At 36.5% G+C, this 24,123-nt stretch overlaps 1 protein-coding gene and 3 long non-coding RNA genes across 5 annotated transcripts; 2 read left to right on the plus strand and 2 right to left on the minus strand.

The window, feature by feature from the left end:
* Positions 1 to 3,329: 3,329 nt before the first annotated feature.
* On the minus strand, positions 3,330 to 4,564 carry LOC135938535 (uncharacterized). Its single transcript, XR_010574665.1, has 3 exons — positions 4,418 to 4,564; positions 3,813 to 3,948; positions 3,330 to 3,735 (listed from the first exon to the last, which is right to left on the minus strand). It is a non-coding gene; the product is annotated as an uncharacterized LOC135938535 (long non-coding RNA).
* Positions 4,565 to 4,801: 237 nt separating this feature from the next.
* LOC135939532 (uncharacterized) lies at positions 4,802 to 7,973 on the plus strand. 2 transcript variants are annotated; one of them, XM_065483993.1, is made up of 7 exons: positions 4,802 to 4,944; positions 5,740 to 5,819; positions 5,887 to 5,968; positions 6,038 to 6,104; positions 6,166 to 6,374; positions 6,761 to 6,857; positions 7,284 to 7,973. In XM_065483993.1, exons 1-7 carry the CDS (start codon positions 4,942 to 4,944, stop codon positions 7,739 to 7,741), a joined length of 996 nt encoding a protein of 331 aa, XP_065340065.1. In that variant the 5' UTR covers positions 4,802 to 4,941; the 3' UTR covers positions 7,742 to 7,973. The 2 variants fall into 2 exon arrangements, with proteins under 2 accessions (XP_065340065.1, XP_065340066.1); XM_065483994.1 differs by lacking the exon at positions 4,802 to 4,944 and adding an exon at positions 5,018 to 5,132.
* A 4,094-nt stretch (positions 7,974 to 12,067) lies between these two features.
* Positions 12,068 to 12,532, minus strand: LOC135940985 (uncharacterized). The gene is made up of 2 exons (XR_010574939.1): positions 12,259 to 12,532; positions 12,068 to 12,137 (listed from the first exon to the last, which is right to left on the minus strand). It is a non-coding gene; the product is annotated as an uncharacterized LOC135940985 (long non-coding RNA).
* A 3,515-nt stretch (positions 12,533 to 16,047) lies between these two features.
* On the plus strand, positions 16,048 to 16,709 carry LOC135940155 (uncharacterized). The gene is made up of 3 exons (XR_010574825.1): positions 16,048 to 16,144; positions 16,212 to 16,269; positions 16,323 to 16,709. It is a non-coding gene; the product is annotated as an uncharacterized LOC135940155 (long non-coding RNA).
* Positions 16,710 to 24,123: the final 7,414 nt, after the last annotated feature.

The following is a 24,123-nucleotide window of genomic DNA, read 5'->3' on the forward strand; positions in this document are numbered from 1 at the left end:
GCACCTAGAGGTTAAGATAGTTTCCCAAACATCTAGTTCCTAAATGAAGCAAAGATTTTATAATTCTGACTTACTGTTCAAGAGTAAACTGCTAATAGATGAGAGGACGGCTTCAGTCAACTTACAATTTAGCTGCTCGCCTATTAATCCTCAAGTGAAAGATAAGCTAATGAAGTTCCGAGATGCAGAGGGGAAAATTTGAACTCGAAAGGCTAGTCAGGGAAGGGTAGGCAGAACCAATGAGCTGTGAACAAATCTTATGCGGAATCAGGTAAGAAGTGTCACTCAATTGGATGATCTGTTTCATGGTTTAAGGGGAAACTACTTGATTTTATGGATTTTATCTAATATAACATCCTGAGGAAATTACCAGTCTCCTCATATATAATTATTTATTGTTCAGGGCAGAAGAATGTGTCAGAAAAAATTAGTAATAAATTGACCAGTTGCATAAACCCTTAGTTATTGAAGCCGCCAAAAGATGGCGCAACCACAGACTTTCTTAAAAATTTTGTTTGAAGCGGTTTTAAGGCATTTCCGCTGCGATTTTACACTCAATCTAGCTATTTTGCTTTTTTTTAATTAATTTGCTAATCTTTGATGTGTTGAAAACCAAAATCGGTTCAGCCATTCGCCGTAGAAACGTTCAAAAAGATTTTTTTATTTCAAAAAATAGTTTTTCACGATTCTTCGGCGATTGGCTGAACCGATTTTGGTTTTCAGCAAGTCAAAAATTAGCAAATTAATTGAAGAATGCACAGTAGCTAGATTGAGTCTGAAATCGCAGCGGAAGTGCCTTAAAATCGATAGTCTACGGATGCGCTATCTGTTGGCGGCTTCGAACACTTAGGTTTTATGCAACTGGTGAAAGTTACCAATGCTTAAAATACAGGGTTTATTATTTATTAATTAAGATGAAAATACCAGTAATAATCTCATCTGGAAGCAACTGCATGTAAGCAGGCAGGCCACCATTACACCTTTGTGCCGTGTTTATTGGGGTAGAGTGGTCGGAGTTTTTGTTAGGCTAACTCTCCTCTGGCAATCGCATTATATGTACCCTTAACAACAAAAGAGCCGATTCCCTGTAACATGCATGTACTAGACCCACAACACCATTTTGGCAATTATTATTGCCACAACCAACTCTAAAATCTCTGAAAAATCAGATTAGCCTTAAATTATTTTCATTTCCGCAATTTTCAGAGCAATTATGGTTGGAGCTTGAATTTATCATGGCCTTTACTGCAAGGTAAAAAAATAGTTTAATCAAGAGATGCATATATATTTTATTTAACTACCCTTCGAAACTGATACAAAAATTTGTTTGATTTTGTAAAATATATTGTTAGTATTTTTGTAGATATTTGAATAATATTATACAGATGACTTGGCAAAAGTTGATCTTATTGTTCACGGACCAAAATAATTATTGATCCGTATAGTTGCCTGCATTACGTATTACATTGCAACACGCGAGATCATACTATATATTCTAAATATTACATTGACCAGCTCATTTTCGAAGGGTTTCATGCCAAATGAAAAATTTTAGCAGAAAAAAATTGACATGTCAGAGGCCGGGGAAAAGCATCAATTCGTCCTGGTCCCGGTAAAATTGCGCAACGTTCAACAAACACCCAGATTTTCATTGTCAAATTGATTGTTGACCTTTTCTTGCAACAATTAAATTCGCGTTTGGTTGTTGAAAGTTGCGCGATTTTGCTGGGGCCAGGACGAATTATTAATGAAAAAGCATGGAGGTACCAATTTTTAGTCAACATATTATTACAACAATGGTCGAAATTTAAAAACAATAATTATTTATTCCAAACCATTTTGCTGTTTTTAAAAGAAATACCTTCTGCGCATGCCTTCCAACGTATAAGCATCAACAGCATCTGCAGCGCCAACGAGCCCCTGCTCACTCAAATGGCGCGTAAATGAGCCAGCTAAGAAGTTCAGCATCCACTGGCAGGTAGCAGGTCGAAAGCTTTTTCAGCCAATCAGATGGCGACTTGGAGTTTGTTGCCTGTTACGCCCACGAAAAACTCTGACACACGCCCCTCTTCGCCTCCCTCTGCACGTGGGCGTAACAGGCAACAAACTCCAAGACGCCATCTGATTGGCTGAAAAAGCTATCGACCTGCTACCTGCCAGTGGATGCTGAACTTCTTAGCTTGCTTCCGCACGCTCTAAGGAGAGTAAATCCACACATTCTGGAAGTCAAGACTAATTTTCCAATCATTAATTCAAATTATTTCTCAATTCCTATATTTAAAATTAATATTAACATTTTTTAACCTCTGTGACTACCATCCCATGACCTCGCAGGGTCACAATGAGGCGACCATATTTTTGCTTCCCGCAAGGAGGATTTGAAACGTAACATAAACGACTGCAGCGCCAAAGGTTACGAATTACTTTCCCAAACTCCAAGCACTTCAGCAGTTCAGTATATGAACACGCGTACTTCGCCCAGAATTAAAATGGCCAAATCTTCAGCAACAACTCTCGTCCTATCGGTGCAGCGGTCAGCATTTTTGACGAAGAAGCGTCGAAGGCCTACACGCTGGTTGACTATGGTTGTCTCTCTCGCTGCCAAAAGAGCGCGAGAGAATAATATGAAGAGGAAGAAGGCCGCCGAGAAAATTTTCGTGTGTAGCTGCCATCTTTGTTTGGACTCTGAACACCCTACGGTCATCCTGCTTTGCTAAGAGGAGAAAGTCAAGCACAAAACCAGCCCTTTTCAGGGCTACCAATGATTTCTGTTGAAGTTATAAAAGCAATTATCAAAATGGTGATACAAATTTTTTTCTTTGTAGTGTCAAGGACGAGGAACTTAGGACAAGCACATTTCTTAGGACAAGCAGTTCCTCGTCCTTGACACTACTCTCGAGAATGTCAATCAAATCAAACATGGAAGCCGCCGAGTGTGTAAATTTATGAGATCTTATCCAAATGAATTATAAAATGATTAAAAATGACTGAAACCATGATCTGCAGGGTCTGTGAGTACATAAAAGAGATGTGCGCTCGCTCTCAGATTGAGACTGAAAAGCGAGCGAGCGATTTGGTCATCACAGTGAGTATCAAAAGCGGTCGGCCGCTTTTCAGTCTCACTGTGAGGACCAAAATGCTCGCTCGCTTCATTATCAAATGAGAACTAGTGTTTGGTCATCACAGTGAGTACGAGAAGCGTCCGGACGCCTTTGATACTCACTGTGAGACTCAAAGTTGCATTATCAATTTAAGAGCCGCATTTTGATACTCATAGTGAAAAAATTTTCTGTGAGTGTACGTAAACGAGGCAACTTTTATACCGGCCACACAAGAATAAAAATGTTCATTAAAACGACTCGTGCTTGTCCTATTTAAATTCCTTGTCCTCTTACTCAGAGTCTGTGAGTACTTAAAAGGGAAGTGTAGTTTGGTCAACACAACTGATTATCAAAAGCGATCTGCCGCTTCTCGAACTTACTGAGATGAGGAAATTCATGCTCGCTTCCGTCTTGAACTGACAATGAGAGCTAACGTTTGGTCATCACAGTACAGTGAGAACCAAAAGTGTCCGGTAGCCTCTGATAAGATTAGTGCTTGATTACCAGGCGCCTGCTAACTGATCATGCCTCCTCTCTATGGTCAGTTGTACGTGGTCAGGTGTCAAAACTCTCTTCACTTTTAAGTTGGATTCGCTCAACCACCAACGGACGATACAATGCACAATGCACCTCGCTGTTGGAGTATATGGATTTTAATATGAGTTTTCAAGCAGTCAATCAGAAATGAGAGATTATAATCAAGAACTTGACCCATTAAGCAGCAATTTTCCAAATCACACCAGTCACGCCAGGAGCACACACCGCTCTAGACCAGAAGACCAGCTACGTCAGCTTTTCTGTGAGAACTGCTCCTAAATTTTCATAAGCCTGCGCCGCATTAGGGAATCTGAAAGGGTCAAAAGCGTCAGTTTATCAAACTATTCACTTTTTTAGATGAATTTCATTCAATGTAACTATAAATTTATGCTATTCATCCTTCAATAAAAAGAAATCCCCAAAAGGAAATTTTGTTTTGGAACATTTTTCAACCCTCCCACACACATGTCATCTCATATTTGTGAATTTTTATTCCGTCAATTTGGTACGTGGCACGCCTCAATTCTTCACTTGAGATCACTTTGAGCATTGAGCAACCAAATTTGCAGTGAATGTTATGTACTCAACGAGAGCCACTATATTTTTAAATAAAAATGAATAACACACCCTACATCTGCTAGGTTACTCACAATCAGTGTGGCCAAATTTTACTTAAAATGAAACTGCGTGCTTGTGAAACACACAGTCAAACCACCCATATGCAAGCAAATTTAACAAAAAAAACATAATTCCCCTGATTTGAGAATTTATGTACTCACCACAATTTCTGAGTAGCGTGGCAACAGATCGAACTGTCTTAAGTACCAAGAAACATCATGGGGCCACGTGGGATGATTGTAGCTCCAGAATGAGTTAATCGTGGCCCCAAAATGACCACCACCAGGAATGTGGATTGATGTTGGAACTGGAGCAGAACTAAAACAACAAGAAAAATGCAATCAAATATGGCAACAGTGAATAACATAATGTTGTGTTACAAATACATACATAACTGATTCTTGACGAGGCAGGCAACGTTCAATCACACTCACCTCACCCATTTTATTGGCACAGGACTCTTCTCCTACACGTCACACGTCAGTTCACGTTCACGTCTGGTTCACGTATATAGCACGAAGCACGGCCGCATTGCTTCAAACAGCTTCAAACACAAACTTGCTTGTACATTGTACATTGCTTGGCCTTGACGCCTGCAGTCTTCTCATCTGCCTTCGCCGTCCCTGGACCGTCTGCCTTTTGACTTCTGCCCTGCTTCTGTGCTTCTGCATCTGCATTGCTTTCGATGGTAAAAGAATTGCACTTTATTATAATCTAGAAGCTGTCTGTCTCAGTGTCAGCATGTTAGATTGATGTTGAATTAGGTTATTTTGTCTTATTTAGATAACCCTTAAATCGCTCGCAATATTTTAATGCTGCGCACGCTTTAAAAAGCGGTGAACGGAGACTACAGACATCAGGATTGCATGAAATATGGTAAATTTTACAAATACATAATATTATAATATGTATGTCTGTACTTTCTTTGTTCATGCGCGTATGTATGTATTAAACTAGAGATAAATTTAATGCCTTCTGTTACCGTCGACCCCTGATCCCAAGATATAATAAAACCAGGATTTTTATGAATTTGCCTGCTTTTCTATGTATTATTAATATGAATCATCATTCAAAAGGTAGTCGCTGCAAAAAATGTTTGCATAGATACATTATGAATCGTACATGGATGTTTGTTAATATCTGTACATTCATATTATTATCTTTGTCACGCAATTATCACAGATTAATATTACTCAATTAAATCAGTTTTGGTGATCTCCGAAAATATTGGAGACAACATTTAAATGCAAAGTTTATTTTGAAGACTCATTTTTGCGATAGATTAAAAACTCATCTAATTTGGTTGGTCTCTCAGTTAAGGAAATTCCATTTTTAATAAAATCTAATATGTATACATATGTATTATTATGAGCGACTGCCTGACTGCGCGTTATTGAGAGTTGATTAGTTGACATTCATTAGGCCTCTTCATTTTTAATTTTTACGTCCTCACTAGTCAGAATAATTATATTGATGTCCACAGGGTCGAGAAATGAATCACAAGAAGCAAGAGAAGTCTAAAAAGAAGCTGCCAAATGGGGTCAAGCAGTACCAAAGAAAAAGGTAATAATTAATTTTAAAACAAACCTGCATTAAAGAAATGACGCTATACTATTAAATTGATCCGCAGACACTATTTGGATTCGTGGAGCAGCAGCAGTCAGGAAGAAAGCACTAATTCAGAGACAGAAGCACTCTCTCGCAAACTCAAGGTAAAAAATCGGAATAGCAATTAAAAAATTATAGAAAATAAAAGGGATGAATAATTTAAACATTTCCAGCGTCACCACGAGCTGAAGGAAAGCAAACGTGGGCACTCGTGCCAGCACGGCCATCACAAACGCCAGAGTAAATATTCCCATCTTAAAAACGGCTCATTATTTTAAAATTTCCTATGTTTGCATTGAAGTATCGGACAGACCAGGCGAGAGAGAGGTTCGTCAATCAAGACCAGCCAATCGCCGTCGTGGCAGCCACTGCCGGTGTTGTCGTTGCACCCACTCAGAGTCTCCTTCGCCAGTTGCCAGCAGATCAAGGGTGTCACTCGCCGCCCACCAGACAGTTGTTAAAACTGAGCCAAGAATGGAAGGGTTTGAAACTCAGCCAAATGAGTTTGAGGTAAATTCTAGTTACGTCCGTACACTATTTCTGCGTTTTCGACTGAATCAAGAAGTGTGCGACGCCGTCTTAATCGAAAATTGAGGAGGTCAGCGTTAAACTTTTGTATCTTATTTCTGGAATGTATTTTCAGTAAAGATTAGACGAGTTTATTTATGGTAGCTTCAAGTTTAAAATTATCGGTTAACATTAAAACTAATTATAATTTTTTCAAGTTCTTGGTTGGTTACTGGTAGTACGGGCAATTCCTTTTTTGATTAAATTTCTTTTCTTATTAGTAAATTATTATCGTCTGCTGGAATGGCTTGGTGATTAGTGCTAGTCCTTACGCTATTCTTGTCAACATTTTTCTTATTACTATTTGATTTAAATTTATCCTTGTTTAGGATGCATGCTCATTGAATTCTGATGACTCGGTGGAAGCTCTCTACATGGTGTCGCCTTCACCTTCTGCACCAAAACCTAAAGAGAAATCTGCCCAAGGTAATCCTATATTGTTAGTGCAATATTATTGGCTTGATATAAAAGCAACTATTGATGTTCTGCATTTCAGCTCCAACGGTTCAAAAGGATAAATTAATGTATTAAAAGTGTTCAGAGATTAATTTGATGAAGGCTAAACTGTGCAAATTAAATATTCCACTTTTTCCGTTCACTTTTTAGTCTTAAAATTTAAATATTCAAAGTGGAAAAGATTTAATTTACAGTAAGTCTTGAAAAATTTTATTTTGTTCATTCCCTAATTTAAACTGTCTTGATCCAAACAATTTTAAAAAGCCGCCATTTTTTGAATACTGAATTTTTAACCACTACAATCCATTTTTTATAAATGCAGGATTTTGCAACCTTGATCTGGAAACTTATTGGTGGGTTCAAGTTGCTAATTAATTAATAAAATTGTGTTTTCAGGGCCCAAGAAGAGTAAGCCAGTATCGGTCTATGACTACAAAGGCCCACTGAAGTTCCTCTGCAAGGAAGACCTGGGCAGGGAGCCGCGCAAGGATTTCTGTCTCTTTTGCGAGGAGCTGACGTCCACCATGCGCGAGCACATGCTGGAGAAGCATCTGATGGAGAGCGACGTGCAGAGGGCATACCAGATGGAGATCAGCGGCTTCAGGTACAAAGCCTGGAGGTACCTCACCTTGCAGGGCACGGAGGAACACAACAACCATGAGGCCCTGGACAGCTTCACAGGCTACATTATTCCTGCCCAGATCACTGCAGCTCGCAGGCAGCTGCACCAGATGAAGAAATGCGAATACTGCGATGCCTGGCTCTGCTCGAACTTGTCATCGCATGCCAAAGCATGTGCTGGCCGAGCTTGGGATTCATTCAACGAAAAGGCAGACGCGGCGGCTAAAGTTTGATGAAGAAACACTCGCTTATCGAGGTTTGTTGTTTTCTTACCAAGTTTTTTCTACATGGGATTATATTGAAGTCTGCCTTGTGCAAAAGTCCATTATACTGTCACCCTTTTTTAGTTTTGAATGGATTTTCTACATAAGAATTTGAACACGAAGCTCGTCAAGTCAATGATGGCTGGTCAATTTGATTGATTTATATCTTTGAGCCTGAAATAAAAGTATTATAATTATAAAATATTTAATTTATTAGTTGTTTGAGCAGTCAAACCATGAGGAACACAATTACACGCACCTTCGTACATTTAATTTGGTCTTAAGGCTAAAATAGGATTATATTCGTATCATTTAACGATCTCCTGCAATACCGATTGATCATCACAGAAATTTATTATGTTCCTGCCGCATTATAGGAGAGACTTTTGGTCTTAAGACAACCTTCTTTTTTGCATTTTTTTCAATGCTGACTAAAAAGCATAAAATTCGCTATCTGATTACTGCAATTTGTTATGCATTGTAAAAAATTATTAACTTTTAATCGTTTTTACCGATTTACCCTGCAAAACCTAAGTCAGTGTGGATTTTCCAGATCTCATTCAAACGCTAAACCTCGTTTTTGTGACAAGTAGCAACTTTAAAAAGCGCAGTTGCGACGGATGAAAACACAGTGAAATATAAAAGAAATTTGAATCCACATTTCAAACAAGAAAATACATCTTTGCAGCCGGGGCGGATATTATTTATTTAAGTCCTTTGTGGAACTGGAAATACACGTGCGCGCTTGGCAGGAAAAGCAAGCAGGAAAGGGAAAAAATTGATGGCGCGTGGTCGACACTGCAAGAGCAGTTTGAATGGTGACTGGTGACGGAGGTTTGTAGGTTTTTTTTCTATTAATTTTTCATCTGCTGTGCATTTGAGAGTTGTGGTAAAAGTCCTCGGTAAATTTGTTGCGTTTTATTTTTGCCTACCTAAAACGCTTCAGGCTAAAACGCTTATATCTTGGTCTCTACAGGAATAATAGCAAACACAATAATTATTTAATTTTTCTCAAATATTATTTCTAATTTAGTGAGGTATTTTCTGCCCCAGCAGAATGACGGACTATTGTGACATAATGCACGCTTAAAAGGCAGGTGTGCGGCCAAAACCCTCCCTTCCTCCACTGTGCACCCTTGCGGACAAAGACTGCTGCTATTGGAGGGAGCAGGTATAGAAATACACTCTTATAAGCTCTTCTCTCCTGATGGGAAAGAAAAAATTGTTATGCGAGTGGCTGCTCCGCGTTTATAAGGGGTCCTTCGTGGTTTGATCTCTCTTTGTCGGCTGTTAATATGGGAACCGCCTCAATGATGACGTAGGACGCGTTATTTAACGTACAGCATGGCTTACTTGGAGCTTTAATTTATTTAGTCAGCTTTCGATCCGCCTGATTTTATGTTGTGTTGTTTGTGGATGGATTATTTCCCTTTTTTTCAAAATGCAGGCCTCGTCTTATATCAAGTGAGACAGCGGGGACGCAGTAACGATCCGCCAGTTTACCCCGCACGCACAACACGTACGTCTCTCCCCTCTTGCCCGAGCATCCATCCCTTAAGCTCGTAGCCAATCAGGGTGGTCTGTGAAGGGAGGAAAGGCGGGACAAGATGATTTGAGTGGCTGAAATTTCAGCATAGCTATTAGCTAACAACGTTAGAAAAAAACATTTTAATTACCCTCACAAAAACTATTAGAAGTAATATCTCTTTGTATTAAAAATAATGAAATTTGTGCAAAATATTTTTAGTTTTTTTATATATTTGTATTGAATGGGTAATTTATAAAACTCAAGGCATATTTATTAAAAAGGCGTTCATAATTTGATACATCCCGAGAAACGTTCTCGGTGCTCTCGCATACACCGCTTGAAGCGGGATGAAAACTGTAGCTGAATATTCGCTTTGCGGGTGTTCCACCTTTGCGCACCTGAGCGACTAAATTATTAAATTTTCGACATTATTTGTAGACATAGGTGATTCTTAAATCTAATTTTTAGTTTGTTTACAAACTTTCCAAAAGAAATAGGTTTGAAAATTCACATGACTTTTGAAGCTGAATTTTCTTCCTCTTCTCACAATAATAATTTTGCAAGTTTTATTATTAAACATAATCGATTTTATACTAAATCACTAATAAAATTAGACACTGGTTGCACGAATGTATTCTAGATTATTTACTCTGCTGCTGCTGGGAATATAATAATTAGGATCATTTTCATTCTTCCTTCGCCCCAGATGCAGATATAGTCCCAAGATGTAGGCAAAGGAAACTGGAATTACCAAAGATTTTATTTTAGTAAAACACCCTATGCCAAAATAATACTAAATTGATATTTAATTTTAAAATATCTCATTGTCAGAAAAATCTGACCAAACGCTTAACGTTTTCGGCGGGAGTTTTCAATTATTTAAGTTCTGAAACAATTTTTTAGTATTTTTTCAGTCACGATAACGAAACGAGTCAACCGCAAGAAATAAAACTAATTCTTTTTCTGAAATTCAAGATCAATTCCATTGTATAGATTTAAGAGCCCCAAATATAATATTCTAATTATTGTAAGTGGATTTCTTGATCTTACCTGCCACAATTACGACCAGGTCGGATGCGTCGAGTGTCGGGAAGCGGTAACTGTAGCCAGGCGTGGTGACAGCTTGATGCAAGATGTACACGGCGATGGTGACATGTGCGCCTACGGAGACCAAAACGTCAAACAAAAGGATCATTGATGGGAAAATCAGCGCCAGGATGAGTGTCTTCACAAAATTAAGATGAGGAACTGCGTTAGAATTGTCAAAAATTCAATAAATCATAGGAATTAATATATAAATGGGTTTATACATACAGGTTTGCATGAAGAATACGTAAATGTCAGCAACAAAGATGCCGCAGAAAATTTTTAAGCCGTTAATTACATTTTCACGGTGTAAAAAGCGATGTGTCTGCCACTCCACGCCGTTATTACATTCCATTTTTATTTCGTCTGATCCACACGTCAGTTGCACATTAAGAATATGGAAGAAATGCTCTGAAATGAACAGAGGTGATGGTATATAATAAATTATTAACTATCTGATTTGTCAGTAATTACCTCAAACGTAGACAACCGCTGAGAAGCTTTAAACTGCGGACAAAATCAAACAGTTCACAAAAATATTGAATCAAAGTTATAAAAATGACAGTATAATTTGCTTGGAATTGATTAGGTTTTTTAACTAAGTTATAAAATGCTCACCGTATTGCTGACAGCGTGAACCCCATAAAAAATGTGATATAAGAATGAAAAGCTTTTATTATCAATTTGTTATCACTGTCCCTATAATGAAAATCACGTGCTCTTTATTTACACTTTTAAAATGTTTTCCGTAGCAAGGAAAAACAGATAGTTACAAATAAGTGAACGTTATTGCAGTCTTGTGGGTATTTCAAAAGTGGGTTTCTTGGGGAATATTCGACAAGCCCTTTCTAGGTCTTGGTACAGAATTCTCAAAATTGTCAATGAACCGGTTCGTTTTTTCAACCATCCACATTTCACGATATTATCATTATGTGGAAAATCAATATAAATTCCTCTTATTCTTTAAATAGGAATTATTTCGAAAATTGGAAACTTTTAACATATTTTATATTTTTGGTTTAAATCTAATTCATGCCCTCTACTTAAGTTTTTCTTTGCGATCCAAAACAAAAAAAAATTAGTTTATGTGGGAGATTTTTAATAAGATTTTTTTAAAGAAGAAAAAAAAATTCAATCGTAATGTACTCTTTTAAAGTTAATTTATTTTACTGACGAGGCTGCCGCTGCTCAACAATAGTCGAGCGAGCGCAGCCAACTCGGCAGTTTTAAATATACTCGTCAACATTCCGGCATTGTTTAATCCTTGCAGGAGATCATTCCTAATTGGTACTTTTTTTCATTTTATTAAAATTCATTTCTTTTATATATACCGCACCTATATGGTCAGATCAACATTAAAATCAAATTTTACCATACACAATATTAATACAATATACAGTCATGATAGTGTCGAGGACATTCAAGACTGTTTTTGACCATTACTAATCGCTTTAGAAATAAATAATGCGTCGCTTTTTTGCATCCGGAAAAATTTATCTATATGGTGTGTGTCCGTTTACTCTTCTTGTAAGGAAATTTCTTCCGTCAAATTCAGCTGAACCTGAAGGTCGTTTTGTTCAAAACGTTTTCGTAGCGCTGCCAAAAACCCAAATCTGCTGTTCAAAATGTAGAAGACGATCGAAAAAATGAGCGAAACGGAGATTATTTCGAGTGCGCCTAAGATCCATGTTTGGGTTGAATAATCCTCCGACCCCTCTTGTTTAGTGTCCGAATGCTCTGGAAGGGCTTGGTCTATATTATTTTAGTATAAAAGTTTATGAGTTTAAATATTTTAATTTTTTCCTCTTTGAGTTTTGAAATTAAATCATGTCAATAAAAAATTTTAAAACAAATTGCAATCGAAGTGTTTTACCTGGAACCGTTTTATAATCTTGACAGAGGGGTGCATCAGAAACCTCCTGAAGGTCGCAATCTCTGTAGTTCCAAAGCGTTTTAAGAAAATCTGCTTTACTTGAGCAACCCCCGATCTCCGAGCACCAGCTGCAGGGAAGCAAAGTCTCCTTTCTGCCGTTGACGCAGCTGCTGCAGGTACGGAAATTCGTGCATGACGGCAGAGGCTCAAATATGACCACCGTGTCTTCCGTGATTTCTGTTTCATTGACTCTGATTTGAGACCCCAGAATATATTGAGATGGCCTGTTATTGTCTGAAATTATTTTGCCCATTTTATTTACCAGCAGTTCAAGTTGATTTTTTTTAAACTCACTTGGAATTGTAAAATAGTATTTTACGCCTAAGTTGTCCTTGACAAAGGGAAATTTGGCTTGGAAGCTCCGCAGATTGCCTAGAGGGATTTTCTTGTAGATAAAATCGATCCTTCCGCTCGAGTGAATTGTGGCTTGGAAAATCAGCTCTTTGTCCCAGTCTGTATGTTTTTCACGTCGAAAATTGCGTTTCTCGAAACTCCATTGGACTGTCAATGAGGAGCCTAAAAATTACTCACATAAAAATTATTTCCAGCACCGCAAATAATTCATTATTACCATTGTCAAAATATTTGATCCAGCCCGGTCTGTTAGTGGTTTCGGTTATCGTCAAGGGGGTTATCACCCAAACCTGGTCGAGGAGAGTTGGATAGGAGATTTCACCGGAATTGGCCAGCGCCACTTCCCTAATCTCGTGGCCGAATAAATCAAAAGCGAAGGACAAGCCAACTGTTAACTATATATAAAACAATTTAAAATTTTATTTCGTTACTAATAATCACAATTTTTTTACCTTTTTTCTTCCTAACACATCTCTGATTTTCACGTTTTCCTGACTGTCCATGTCGACCCACATTCTTTCCGCCTCGGCTTGGTTTCTAATGACTGTACATTGCATCTCAGATGTCAACGTCATGTGGCCGTGTTCCCCATCAAAAGATTTATCAACCAGATGATTTTTGAGATTCATTGGTGGAATTGAAGAGGCCAAAGACAATGCGATGAAATTTAAAATGAGTAAAAAGCATTTTGTCTCCATTTTCCTCTTGCTTTCTGGGGTTCTTTTAGCGTCTGAACGAGTTGTTCCGACTGCTGGTGGCTCTCGTGACGTCTAACGGAATGAAAAATGCCGTGAATTTAGAATTTTTCTCACCCAAAGTTAGTTCTAAAATCCATGCATAGCTGTTAGAATATTTTAGATTGTAAATATTTGATAAATTGCTCAATCTGGCTGGATGTTTTCTTTACTTGAAAAAATATCTAAAAACTTTAAATGCGTCTTGTGTGTTATTATATTAGAGAGGTCTCAACAGCAGCTTAATTTTGTGGCTGCTTTAGATTTAAAAACCTTGAACTGACGGTTATCAATCAACGTACTGCTTCCATTCGGCACGTGGTTAATGTGTTGGAAGAATAAAATAAAGTATAAAGTGTTAAGCAGCGAGGGTGAAATAATATCTTCCTCATGGTATCAAAATTAGATTAATGAATTCAAATCAAATATATAAAAAGTCCCCATATAGATTTGTAATAATTAAGTACAATATGTAATCTTGATATTTCAAACCCATAATGTGTTTTGGACGAAGACTTTTCAAAACCAGAGACAATCGATCAGTCAATCAGTATTTCTCATTTGAATTCATATAGAATTAAAACCAGCCGCCGCCGCCGGCAAACCAATTCGGCTAATCCTGTCCCGCCAGCCGCCGCCTTAAATCTCGCGGCCGAGACCTCTGGTTGTGTGTGTCATAATTTTTAACACAGTTTTTACTTCGGTTAAATTGAAATAGCTTAACTATTCCCAAGGATTCGTGTTACAAAAATAAACAATTTGTGATTTTATTGATAAAACAATTTATTTATTTATTTGCTGACTCCACAAAAATGCATTATTAATATACTACTTGTTCAAAACGTTGGGTTATCTTGTCAGCTTATAGCTCTTCATCTCATAGTTCCTGCTTTATCCAGCGGTTTTTATGTAGGTTTTTTTCATTGATTCCCAACCTGGTTGAGGAATGTAAGGCCAAGGAAAGGCGCGTTTATCCCTTAAAAGTTAAAAATGAAACCTATTGCAACTCGGTATTTTGGGAAGACCAAGGCAAAGGTCAGCAAGAGAAGGAAATGCATTGCTAGTTCCTTGGCCATGTTTCAGATGTGTGCTTGAAGCTTGCGCGCTTCACCATTTTTATATCTCTCTGAGAGAGAGCTTCCTGCCGAGCAAATCAAATACCACGATCTTATCTGGTTCATTTTTAATTGAAAAACATCCCGTGAATTTAATCGTAAAATACTTTGCTCCCTTGATCTTACAAATGAAAACAAAAATATACTCTGTTTACAGTTCCAAAGTGCATACGTGTTTTTTCTCGCTGGAATTGGCCATGTTGACCAGTCAATTCGCTAATGTGTCCCATAATTTTTTATCACTTCTTTTTGTTTTGCTCCATTATAAATTTCACTCAAAGGTCAATTGATATCCCAGTGTTTTAAATTTAAATTTTGATAGAGTGGTTTAACTGTTTTTGCGGTTTTTGCCTGTTTTTATCCTGTTATTTCAAAAGTAAAATTAATCAATTCAGATTTTGATTGATTTTTGTGGTTATTTTTTAACCTCCGCTCAGCACATTGAAGGGCCCAATAACACCACCGTGCGGAAATCATGGAACAAGTGGAGCTTTGGCCCAATGTGGCCATATTTTCGCCACCTCGCACGAGGTCTTTGATTGAAACGCCAGACATTTGCACCTAAAGCCATCTTAAAGGTGTGAAATCAATCATGCCTGTGCATTTTTTCATCGTTTTGTACATTATAGTTGAAGCAATCGTATCTGTATACTCACCGTGCCAAATAAATCTTGAATTTTGAGCTTTGAATATATTTAATAACATAATAAATGTGAAAATATCTTTTCTAATTTAGGCACATCTTTACAGAGTGTATAATTGTAATGTCATAACAAGAAAAAGCAACTCAATAAACGAAATTTGCATTTTTCTTGCTTCAACAGCGTATTCAAAAATGAATCCTGACGAAAAGGGACAAGAAATAATATGACGGAAAAAAAAATTGAAAATAATAATCTAACCTTCGAGAAAATTTTTACCGGACCTATTCTCAGGCTGGTGCACTTAATGGAAGAATGAATGCTGAGATAAATTATCACTAATGGATTATGCTCTTTTTGTTTTATCTGATGATAATGACAAGCGATACCATCCAAAACTCATTCCTTACATATCGAAGTTTAATTCTGCAAGACATATTGTTGTTGTTTTAGAATAGAACAGAAAATTATAATTGGAAATAATTTATTCATTATTACTAGGGTGATAATATTTAAAAAATAATATCCGTTATAGTTTCCAGTCAGGCCAATCAATCGCGAAATATTTTTATTCAACGTTTTCACTGATTTTAGAAAGAAAGGGCGGTACAAATGTACTAAGAAACACACTCTCCCAACACTTTCAATTTCTGGATCTCAGTTCAGATTCTTGAAAATATCTTCTGTTGTGTTGGTTAATTTTATACATATTTTTGCTATCGATAAAATACAAATCAGAAACCGCACAGAGAGAGAGAGAGAGGAAATTGAGTTTGTCACAACATGAGTTAATCTGTTGTTGCATTTTAATCATACATCTAGGGAGAGGTGGGGGTACATAATATAAAGCCTGTCAGTCCTTCATTTAATTACTCAATCCACATAGTCTGCGAAAGAGCAACAATGGCGAAAACGATCCTCTGTCTTATTCTTTGCACCGTGCTGATGACTGCCGTTTTGGCCCAAGATAAAGTTGATAAAGGTACACTGCTGTTTTAAAATTCGGAATTCGTTTTGAAAATACAGTAGACTTTAATTTCTGTTAATAGCGGCGGTTAAATCTGAGTTGCTGAATAACTTGGTCAGTCGACTTGTTCATGATGCCAAGTAATTTTTATTCAAAAATATTTCGCCTTGATCTAATTTTATGACGTTTGCAGAAAGGGAGCAGCCAGGCAAGCGAGAGGATTCGATAACGAAAGCCCGATGCGAGCAATGAACAAGAGGGAATTTGAGGAAACAATCTACGACCCATAAAAATTGTAATCACGCACAATACAGACTGGAAAAACAGACAAATCAAACATAAATATGCTGTTAAATTCAATTTTAATCGGTAACTCTCGAAGAGTTTTTTCAAACTTAAATTAAATATAATTTATATACAGGTTTCAGGATTTCGTAATATTTAATAAATATTTTTGGTTGCAAATCAACTAAATGGCCTCTGAGTCCAATGAATGATAAATAATTATCATTTTAATTTTAAAAAGCAGCTCCATTTAACGTGCAAACACACGACTAAAAAAAAAATTATTTGTCCGGAATTTTAGTGCTGCGCCAGAAGTATTTTTTTGGAGAAATTTCCAAATGCACATCAAATCCAATCCCGACGTCAGCTTCCCTGATGATGAGGCATCCGAGGAAACGGCAACCGAGGCGCGAGTTGAGGTTATGGAGAGCCCCGACGAGCATCTGCGCCGCACTCTCCGGGATTTAGGAAATGATATGATTATTGGATTGAATCAGGATACGACCTTGACGCACCAGATTCTGAATGCAACTGGATTATCAAAGAACACTTGAAGCTGACCGATCGGCTGATTATCTTGCATAAATTCTTGACAGAGAAGAAGGCCAAGGAAAAAAAATATTTGTATTTTTAAAGCGGAATCAATTTTTTAAGCTTATTAACCAGTTGAAATGGCCAACTCGCTTTTAGCCCTTATTTATGCGTTTTTATTCTTTAAATATTAAAAACCAATAAAATGTTAACATTTACAATTTTATTTATACATTATTTTATAGTCCTTCCTTTGAATGAAGAGCGCCTGCAATAGTGTTAATTATGCAACTGGCGAAGCACAAAAACATCGCAGGCTGCATTTTTTAGAATTATTTTATTTCATTATACAAGAATATATATAAAGCCTACGTGGTTATGTTTAAATTAAGGGTGTGAGCTATCATAATAGTATAGAATGTTTTGGAAATCAATTCATAACAGTCATATATGTGCAAACTAAAATATTTTACTAACAAAATTAAATTGCAGTCCAAATTTCATTCATTTAAAATAGTGAAAGATAGATATTTAGTATGAAGAGACAAATTTATGATATTTTTACGTTTTCTATCAGTGCTTGTGTGTTATTTAAGCAATAATTATACTTTTAACGTGACTCTGTTCCCTGTTTTTCTAAAAAAATGTCGCTGTTAACTAAAATTAACTAAAGTTATTCATTCGTCAGGAATTAAATTAAGAACCGAAGTTGCTGGTCATTTTTTTAACTTCATGTTTTTTAATTTGATGACTTTGACTGTAATTTTGTAACTGAAAAACCATTTATTATAATAAACATTAATTCACGGTTTCCCGTCAAATTTAGAGTCCAGTTAAGTGGCCAGAATAAAGATGCCAGAAAACTGCAACGTGGAGATGCATGAGCTTCTGTATAGACGTCGTTCTTCTTGGATCCGCGAGGACATTTCCACGCATCGGCCAATTCTTTGAGATTCCTCATCGGCACATTGACCACGAAACTTGCAGGGCTGTACTCTCTATTTTTCTTGTTTTCTCGCTTTTCTCAGAGTAGAATAAATTCTTCTATAAAGTGCACAGTTTTGGTTCGAATAGGAAAACTGGAATAAAACGAAAGTAGGCAACCCGCGGCGTTGAAAAGCAGAGCCAGTTGCGAACTTTTCACTTGACCATTTTTCTCACGATATTGTCCTCATTGAAAATTCACTTCTGCCGTGCCAACAATGTGAAACATTTTTCTATTAAAATCACAAACGAGTTTCCCGGACACGAACCAACATGCACGCTACGATCGCCATCTTCCTTGCCTTTTTCTCGCATGCATTTGATTTTTAAATAATAGGGTTTGACTGAAGGTGAGGCTAAAAACGTCTATAATATTAATTTGAATTTTTTGTTTTATTTTTAGATTAGACATTTTGAGCATCTCAATTGGCTCAGGATAGTGCGAAGTTAACGGATTTGGCCATATTTTTACACGGGAAGATGGGGAAGCCCATGCATATTCTATGTATTCGATATTAGATTTTATTCATTCTAACAACAAAATCAACTTCCTATATATTATGCCGAGAAACGGCTGCATTGAGCTCAAATATGCAACCGGCACAGCAAGATTGTCATGCGAGTGGCGCAACTTGTGACATCGAAACCAACTGTTCTACAGTTTTGATGGAATTGACTTTTTGGTCGCAGGGGAAGGGTTGACCAAATAATAATTATTCTTTTTAGACAGACTAGTTTAATTAATCAACAGGACCCAAATTCTTTGGATCCGTTAATTATTAACGTCTGTTACAATTTTCAATATTCATTAACAATATCAGGAACAACAATAATGATTTTGTAATTATTACGGCAAACAAAATAATATCAACAATCACGTCAAACGTACGCTATAACTTCTAATAAAGGGCAGTTCACTACACAAGACAATTATTATGCAGTGCCAGCGATTGAATTGCAGACTATGGGGACACAATTCACATCATGATTTGAAAAAGGGAAACTGTTTCGCGTGTGCAACTTCGTACTTTATTTAATTAACATCATTTGATGGTTCGCCTCTAATTTAGTCCTGTAAGATTGTGCTTCTCCAATGAGTTGAGAACCTTTTGCAGGTTGCTGTTAAAATTTTTGAGAAAATCGTCTCCAAAATTTGCATGCTAACCAAATTAATTAAACGGCGAACACCAACTTTCCAGTTTCGATGCTATTCTCTTCCCTAGAGCAGTTGACTTCAAGACAATAAGCAGTGCTAATTAAAGTGGAATGATACAGGGCAAAAATTGAAAATTATTTGAATTGTTGGATGCCATAAACAATGGATCGATAAACAATTTGTTCAACAATTTGCAATAATAAAAAAGGTCCTTCCTACAGTAAAAATTCAAATTTTGCCAAATTTATCCAAAATTTACAGTGCTTGAACATATTTTCTTGGCATATTCCGATTCCTCTGGTCGAGATCTGTCCGACGGTGTTTGCCACTTATTGGGGAAACTCTTGGTTTTGAAATTAAATCGGATTTCAAGTAAGGAGACAGCCATTGCCATTTGAAAAGCACGGTAACTTTCCAGCCAATTTTTTTAAAAAAAATACAGTGCTTCTTTGGCCAATTTAGGCTTTAATTGAATCCTAAGGGACGAATTTATGCATTGGCAACAAGCATTTTCCAAGCTTTTGCAGTATCATTCCTCTTTAAACTTTATTCCTATTAAAATCCTGCAGTGTTTATTGAAGTAGTGAAATTTAGCTTGCAAAAAAGCATATCATTGAAAAGCGGTAAATTTTTTAAGAGTTTCGGTAAAATTCGTCATATGAATTTTACTTGGTTAATTGGTTTTATTTTTGCACATCACAGAGATGAATTGTAAAATCATGCACGCATCAAGGCGCTAGTGGGGTCGTATTTGAAAAAATAAACAAATAATTTTGACCACAAACATAAATTGAGAGATTTCATTGTGTAAGTAGGTCAGTTACTTGAAGGTCTTGAGGAACGGCACGCACGGCATCCATCCCTTCATTTCCTTCGGGGCTGCGTCAGCCGCCACCACCCTGGAAGAACAAAAACAACATGTTTTTGTTTTATTGGCTCTTTTCATCGAAAAGACGTTTGTCTTACCGTCTGATATTGTTTTCAATAATGCGCCACGCTCCATTGTTCAAAATTCTGTGTTGTGGTGCGATGTTTGGAAGCCAGTAAGTTGCCCTTTGATGCGTCCAGTATGTAGGATATCCAGTACAGTCCTTTTTACTTTAGACCTGTTAACAAGTAAGTGATTTTTCCAATTATTTTTCTTTTCAAAAGTGTTTAGCTGTAACTCTTACGCTTTTAGTAATGATATTCTTCGCAGGCACGGAATTTAAATGTCCGTTTCTTGCGACAATTTCCTAATACAGAAGGTCATACTTTGTGTTTGATAGATTGTGCCTCCTTAATCACGATCAGAGCAGACTTCATGATATATAAAGGTATGCTGTTACATTGGAACCTAATTTCATAAAATGGCAAGTCCTACAACGCAACACAAATAAAGTTTCGTCGTTTTATGAACCTCATAAGCAAGAAATCGATCGACATGTTTTTCTCGCGGTTGTATTTAAAATAGAGTAATACCACGCCTGATAGATGTTAAATTAAGTGATAAAATTAATTATATTAAATTAATTATCAAGGGAAAACATCGAGAGTATAAAAATACCTGTCCATTTTCGTTTTCACAGTCCTCGTTGTTTGTTTGAACTATGCTTAATACGTTTCGACTGCATTTCAACATTTCAAATTCATAAACTTGATCTTCATTTTCCATCTTGAACGTATTATTTTCACCACATTTCTTGGTTGGGATACCGTGGGTATGTCGTTGTTAAATTATCCAGTTATGGTTTTGCCCAAGACAAAAGCATCCTTAAAGGCCGTAAAATCTGTGTCAGTCATCAGCAGTTGATTGTCAGTTGTCAAAAAAACACGGTACTCTATCGCTTCAAATTTTCAGGAATCAAAATTCTAAAATGAATTTAACTACCATCATCGTCATCAATGTATATAATATAGGGGCGCGAAGCGTTACAACAGCATCCAACAATGGCCCTCGACCAAAGTTTGCTAGTTAAAATCATTAGCAGGAATCTGGAATTTTGGGTGTAATTAATACGATAAAATGTTTTTATTTATGTCTCTTTCACCAAGCGTTAGCTTCGCAAGATTCAGCAGAATGAGCAGCCATTGCATCGTGGTTCGTCAAGTTTTAATTTATAAATAATTAGCTTTTATGCAAATACTCTCAATTGCCTGCTAGGTGAACCATCTACATTGCGGAAAAATGGAAATCCGCCATGTAGATGGTCTAGCAGGCAATTTTATTAGCAAAAAAGGTTATTTATTAATTAAAACTTGACGAACCACAATGCACGGGCTGCCCGCTGTGCTGATTATTGCGATGATGACGCTTGATCAAAGAGCAGTAAATAAAAGCAATAATCGTTTTACAACCAAAATTCCAGATTCAAGAGCGGACACTAAATTGAATCCGTTATATAGCAAAATAAAAAATGAATGACAACTCTTATAACTATATGGTATATAGATGTGAATCTTATGGTACCAGTGAAAAATTCCAAACACTTTATTTTCAATAATATTGCTCATTTCACAATAATTAAAGAGGAATGATACTGGAAAAGCCTGGAAAATGCTTGTTGCCAATGCATAAACTCGTCCCTTAGGATTCAGTTAAAGCATAAATTGACGTAAGGAGCGCTGTAATTTTTTGAGAAAATTGCCTGGAAAGTTAGCGTGCTTTTCAAATGGTTAATGGCTGTCTCCTTACTTGAAATACGATTTAATTTCAAAACCAAGAGTTTCCCCAATAAGTGGCATACACCGTTGAACAGATCTCAACGAGAGGAGTCGGAATATGCCAAGAAAATATGTTCAAGCAACGAAAATCGGCAAAATTTGAATTTTTATTGAAGGAACGGTCATTTTTTTATTATTGCAAATTATTGAACAAATTGTTTATCGGTCAATTGTTTAAGGCATCCAACAATTTAAATAATTTTCAATTTTTGCCCAGTATCATTCCACTTTAAGTAAACCCTACTCATGGTTCCACAAGGTATTTCAATTGAAAATGCCAATTATTATTATTATTAATGATGTAATTAGCAAACTTTGGTCGAGGGCCATTGTTGTACGCTGTTGGACCTCACCGCGCCCCGATATAATAACGATGATGGTAATTAAATTCATTTAAGAATTTCGATTCCTGAAATTTTTAACCGATAGAGTGTATCTTGTTTTTTTTTTGACAACGAATGATGAACTGCTTAAGGCTGGTTCAGATTTTACGGCCTTTAAGGTTGCTTGTCTTGGGCAAAACAAGTGGATTATAAAACAACGACATATCCATGGTAGCCCACCGATGAAATGCGGCCCAAATAACCAGTTCAAGATACAAAAACAAAAGAAGAAGCTTATGAATTTGGAAGCTTGAAATGCAGTAAAAAATATCAAACATGTTCAAAGAAACAACAAGCACTTGCAAAGAAGAAAATGGACAGGTATTCTTAACTAACGCTGTTTCCCCTGATAATTAATGTTTTTAAAATTCCCCGGTATATTCTAAAGCATTTGTAAATCTAAATCGTATTAATGCATTTGAGTTTGATGACGCTTTTTAAAATACTGTATCAGATTAATTAATATGAATAATAATAAAAAATAAATTGCCAACTCGAGCTGGAAGAAATGAATAATTAAAAACTGTTCGTTTTTGAATTAAAATGTTGTTAATTACCGACCTTTAAATGCCCACAAGCTTAAAACTTCAGAAGTAACGCGAACAAAATATCACTAAAAGAATTTTTACTAATTAAAGTGACACTTTGCTCCTGAATATAAGTTTCTAATTTCTTACAAGAGAGGAAAAAACCTAACATTTTCATTTTCTCGCACGCTGAAAAATGTGTTCCTTCGAGCAAAGTTAACCTTCTGCCGTGTATTCCTTGTTAATGAAGCCAACAAATTAATTAATTAATTTTTACTCGAGGAAGTAAATTTAAATGATACAATAATTGGACCTATCCTTTGCTGGTTTAATGATGAATTAATTTTTAATTTTCGCGACTCCAGCTCTATGAAAATAGATATTTCCTGTAAGAAAATTATTGGATAAAAATCATTAAAGAGCGCCATAATAAAATTATTTGTCATTTAATCGGTGAACGTGTCCATTTGTTGGCGCAGCAAGCCGGAGAACGACGACCTCCGAATGAGGAGAGGAAAAATAATAAATGGGTCAAGTGCAGCGAAACGAGGCTCTGCGGAAAGGAGACGCCAGCCCAAAAGATGTGCAGACCGCGCGGGTGTAATAATGCGCATATTTGGACTTAAATTTAAGCAGTCGAGTGTCGCAGTGAAAATTTCGAAAATTTTAATAAAGAAAAACATTATATTGTCTTATGATTCTTTTTAAACCAAAAGTAACTATTAATTGAATGCATATTTTAACAAATAAGGCGCCATAGTTGAATAAAATTAAAATCATGACGTAATTTAAAGGAAAAGTACAATAAATTTATCACTAATTTCACATCTACCAGGGACTGCTACTTGTAGCGTGGTGTCGGTACAACTATTTAATATGCAACCGAGAGAAAAAATATCAATAATTTTTTTGCTCATGAGGCTTGTAATTCCGACAAACCTTATTTTTTTTTGTTGCAGGACATGCCGGTCTATGCTATTGGATTCCAAACAAACAGCGCAATTTTCATACCTTTATATATGAAGTCTGCGTAGATCAAATTAAGAAGAAACAATTTATACAAAACACACAGTTTCGCCTTCTGAATTAAGAAATAATGGCCTCAAGAGATGACCATTTTAATCCGATGATTTTACAGCCCGCACTGGAATCTGGAATTTTGGGTGTAATTCATACGATTATATATAAATTTTTTATTTATTCCACTCTCACCATGCGGAATCATCGCAATAGCCATCAGAATGAGCATCCTGGATTTGAGTAGTGAACAAGCTGCGTTGCGGATGTCCATTTTCCCGAAAACGCTGTCCGGGACTCTGAGAGAAAATAAAATAATCATTAAATAGAGATTAAATGAAAAATCTGACAAGTGTGTACGCTATTTATTAATAGATAATCCCTAATTAAACAACCAGCCTAGAGTGT

The sequence above is a fragment of the Cloeon dipterum genome, chromosome 3 (assembly GCF_949628265.1).
Source record: "Cloeon dipterum chromosome 3, ieCloDipt1.1, whole genome shotgun sequence".
In the NCBI taxonomy this organism is placed as follows: Eukaryota; Metazoa; Arthropoda; class Insecta; order Ephemeroptera; family Baetidae; genus Cloeon; species Cloeon dipterum.

Coding starts and splice junctions, on each gene's coding strand:
- LOC135939532 (XM_065483993.1), top strand. Junction 5,820..5,886: donor AAGCAGTACCAAAGAAAAAG/GTAATAATTAAT, acceptor ATTGATCCGCAG/ACACTATTTGGATTCGTGGA. Junction 5,969..6,037: donor CACTCTCTCGCAAACTCAAG/GTAAAAAATCGG, acceptor AAACATTTCCAG/CGTCACCACGAGCTGAAGGA.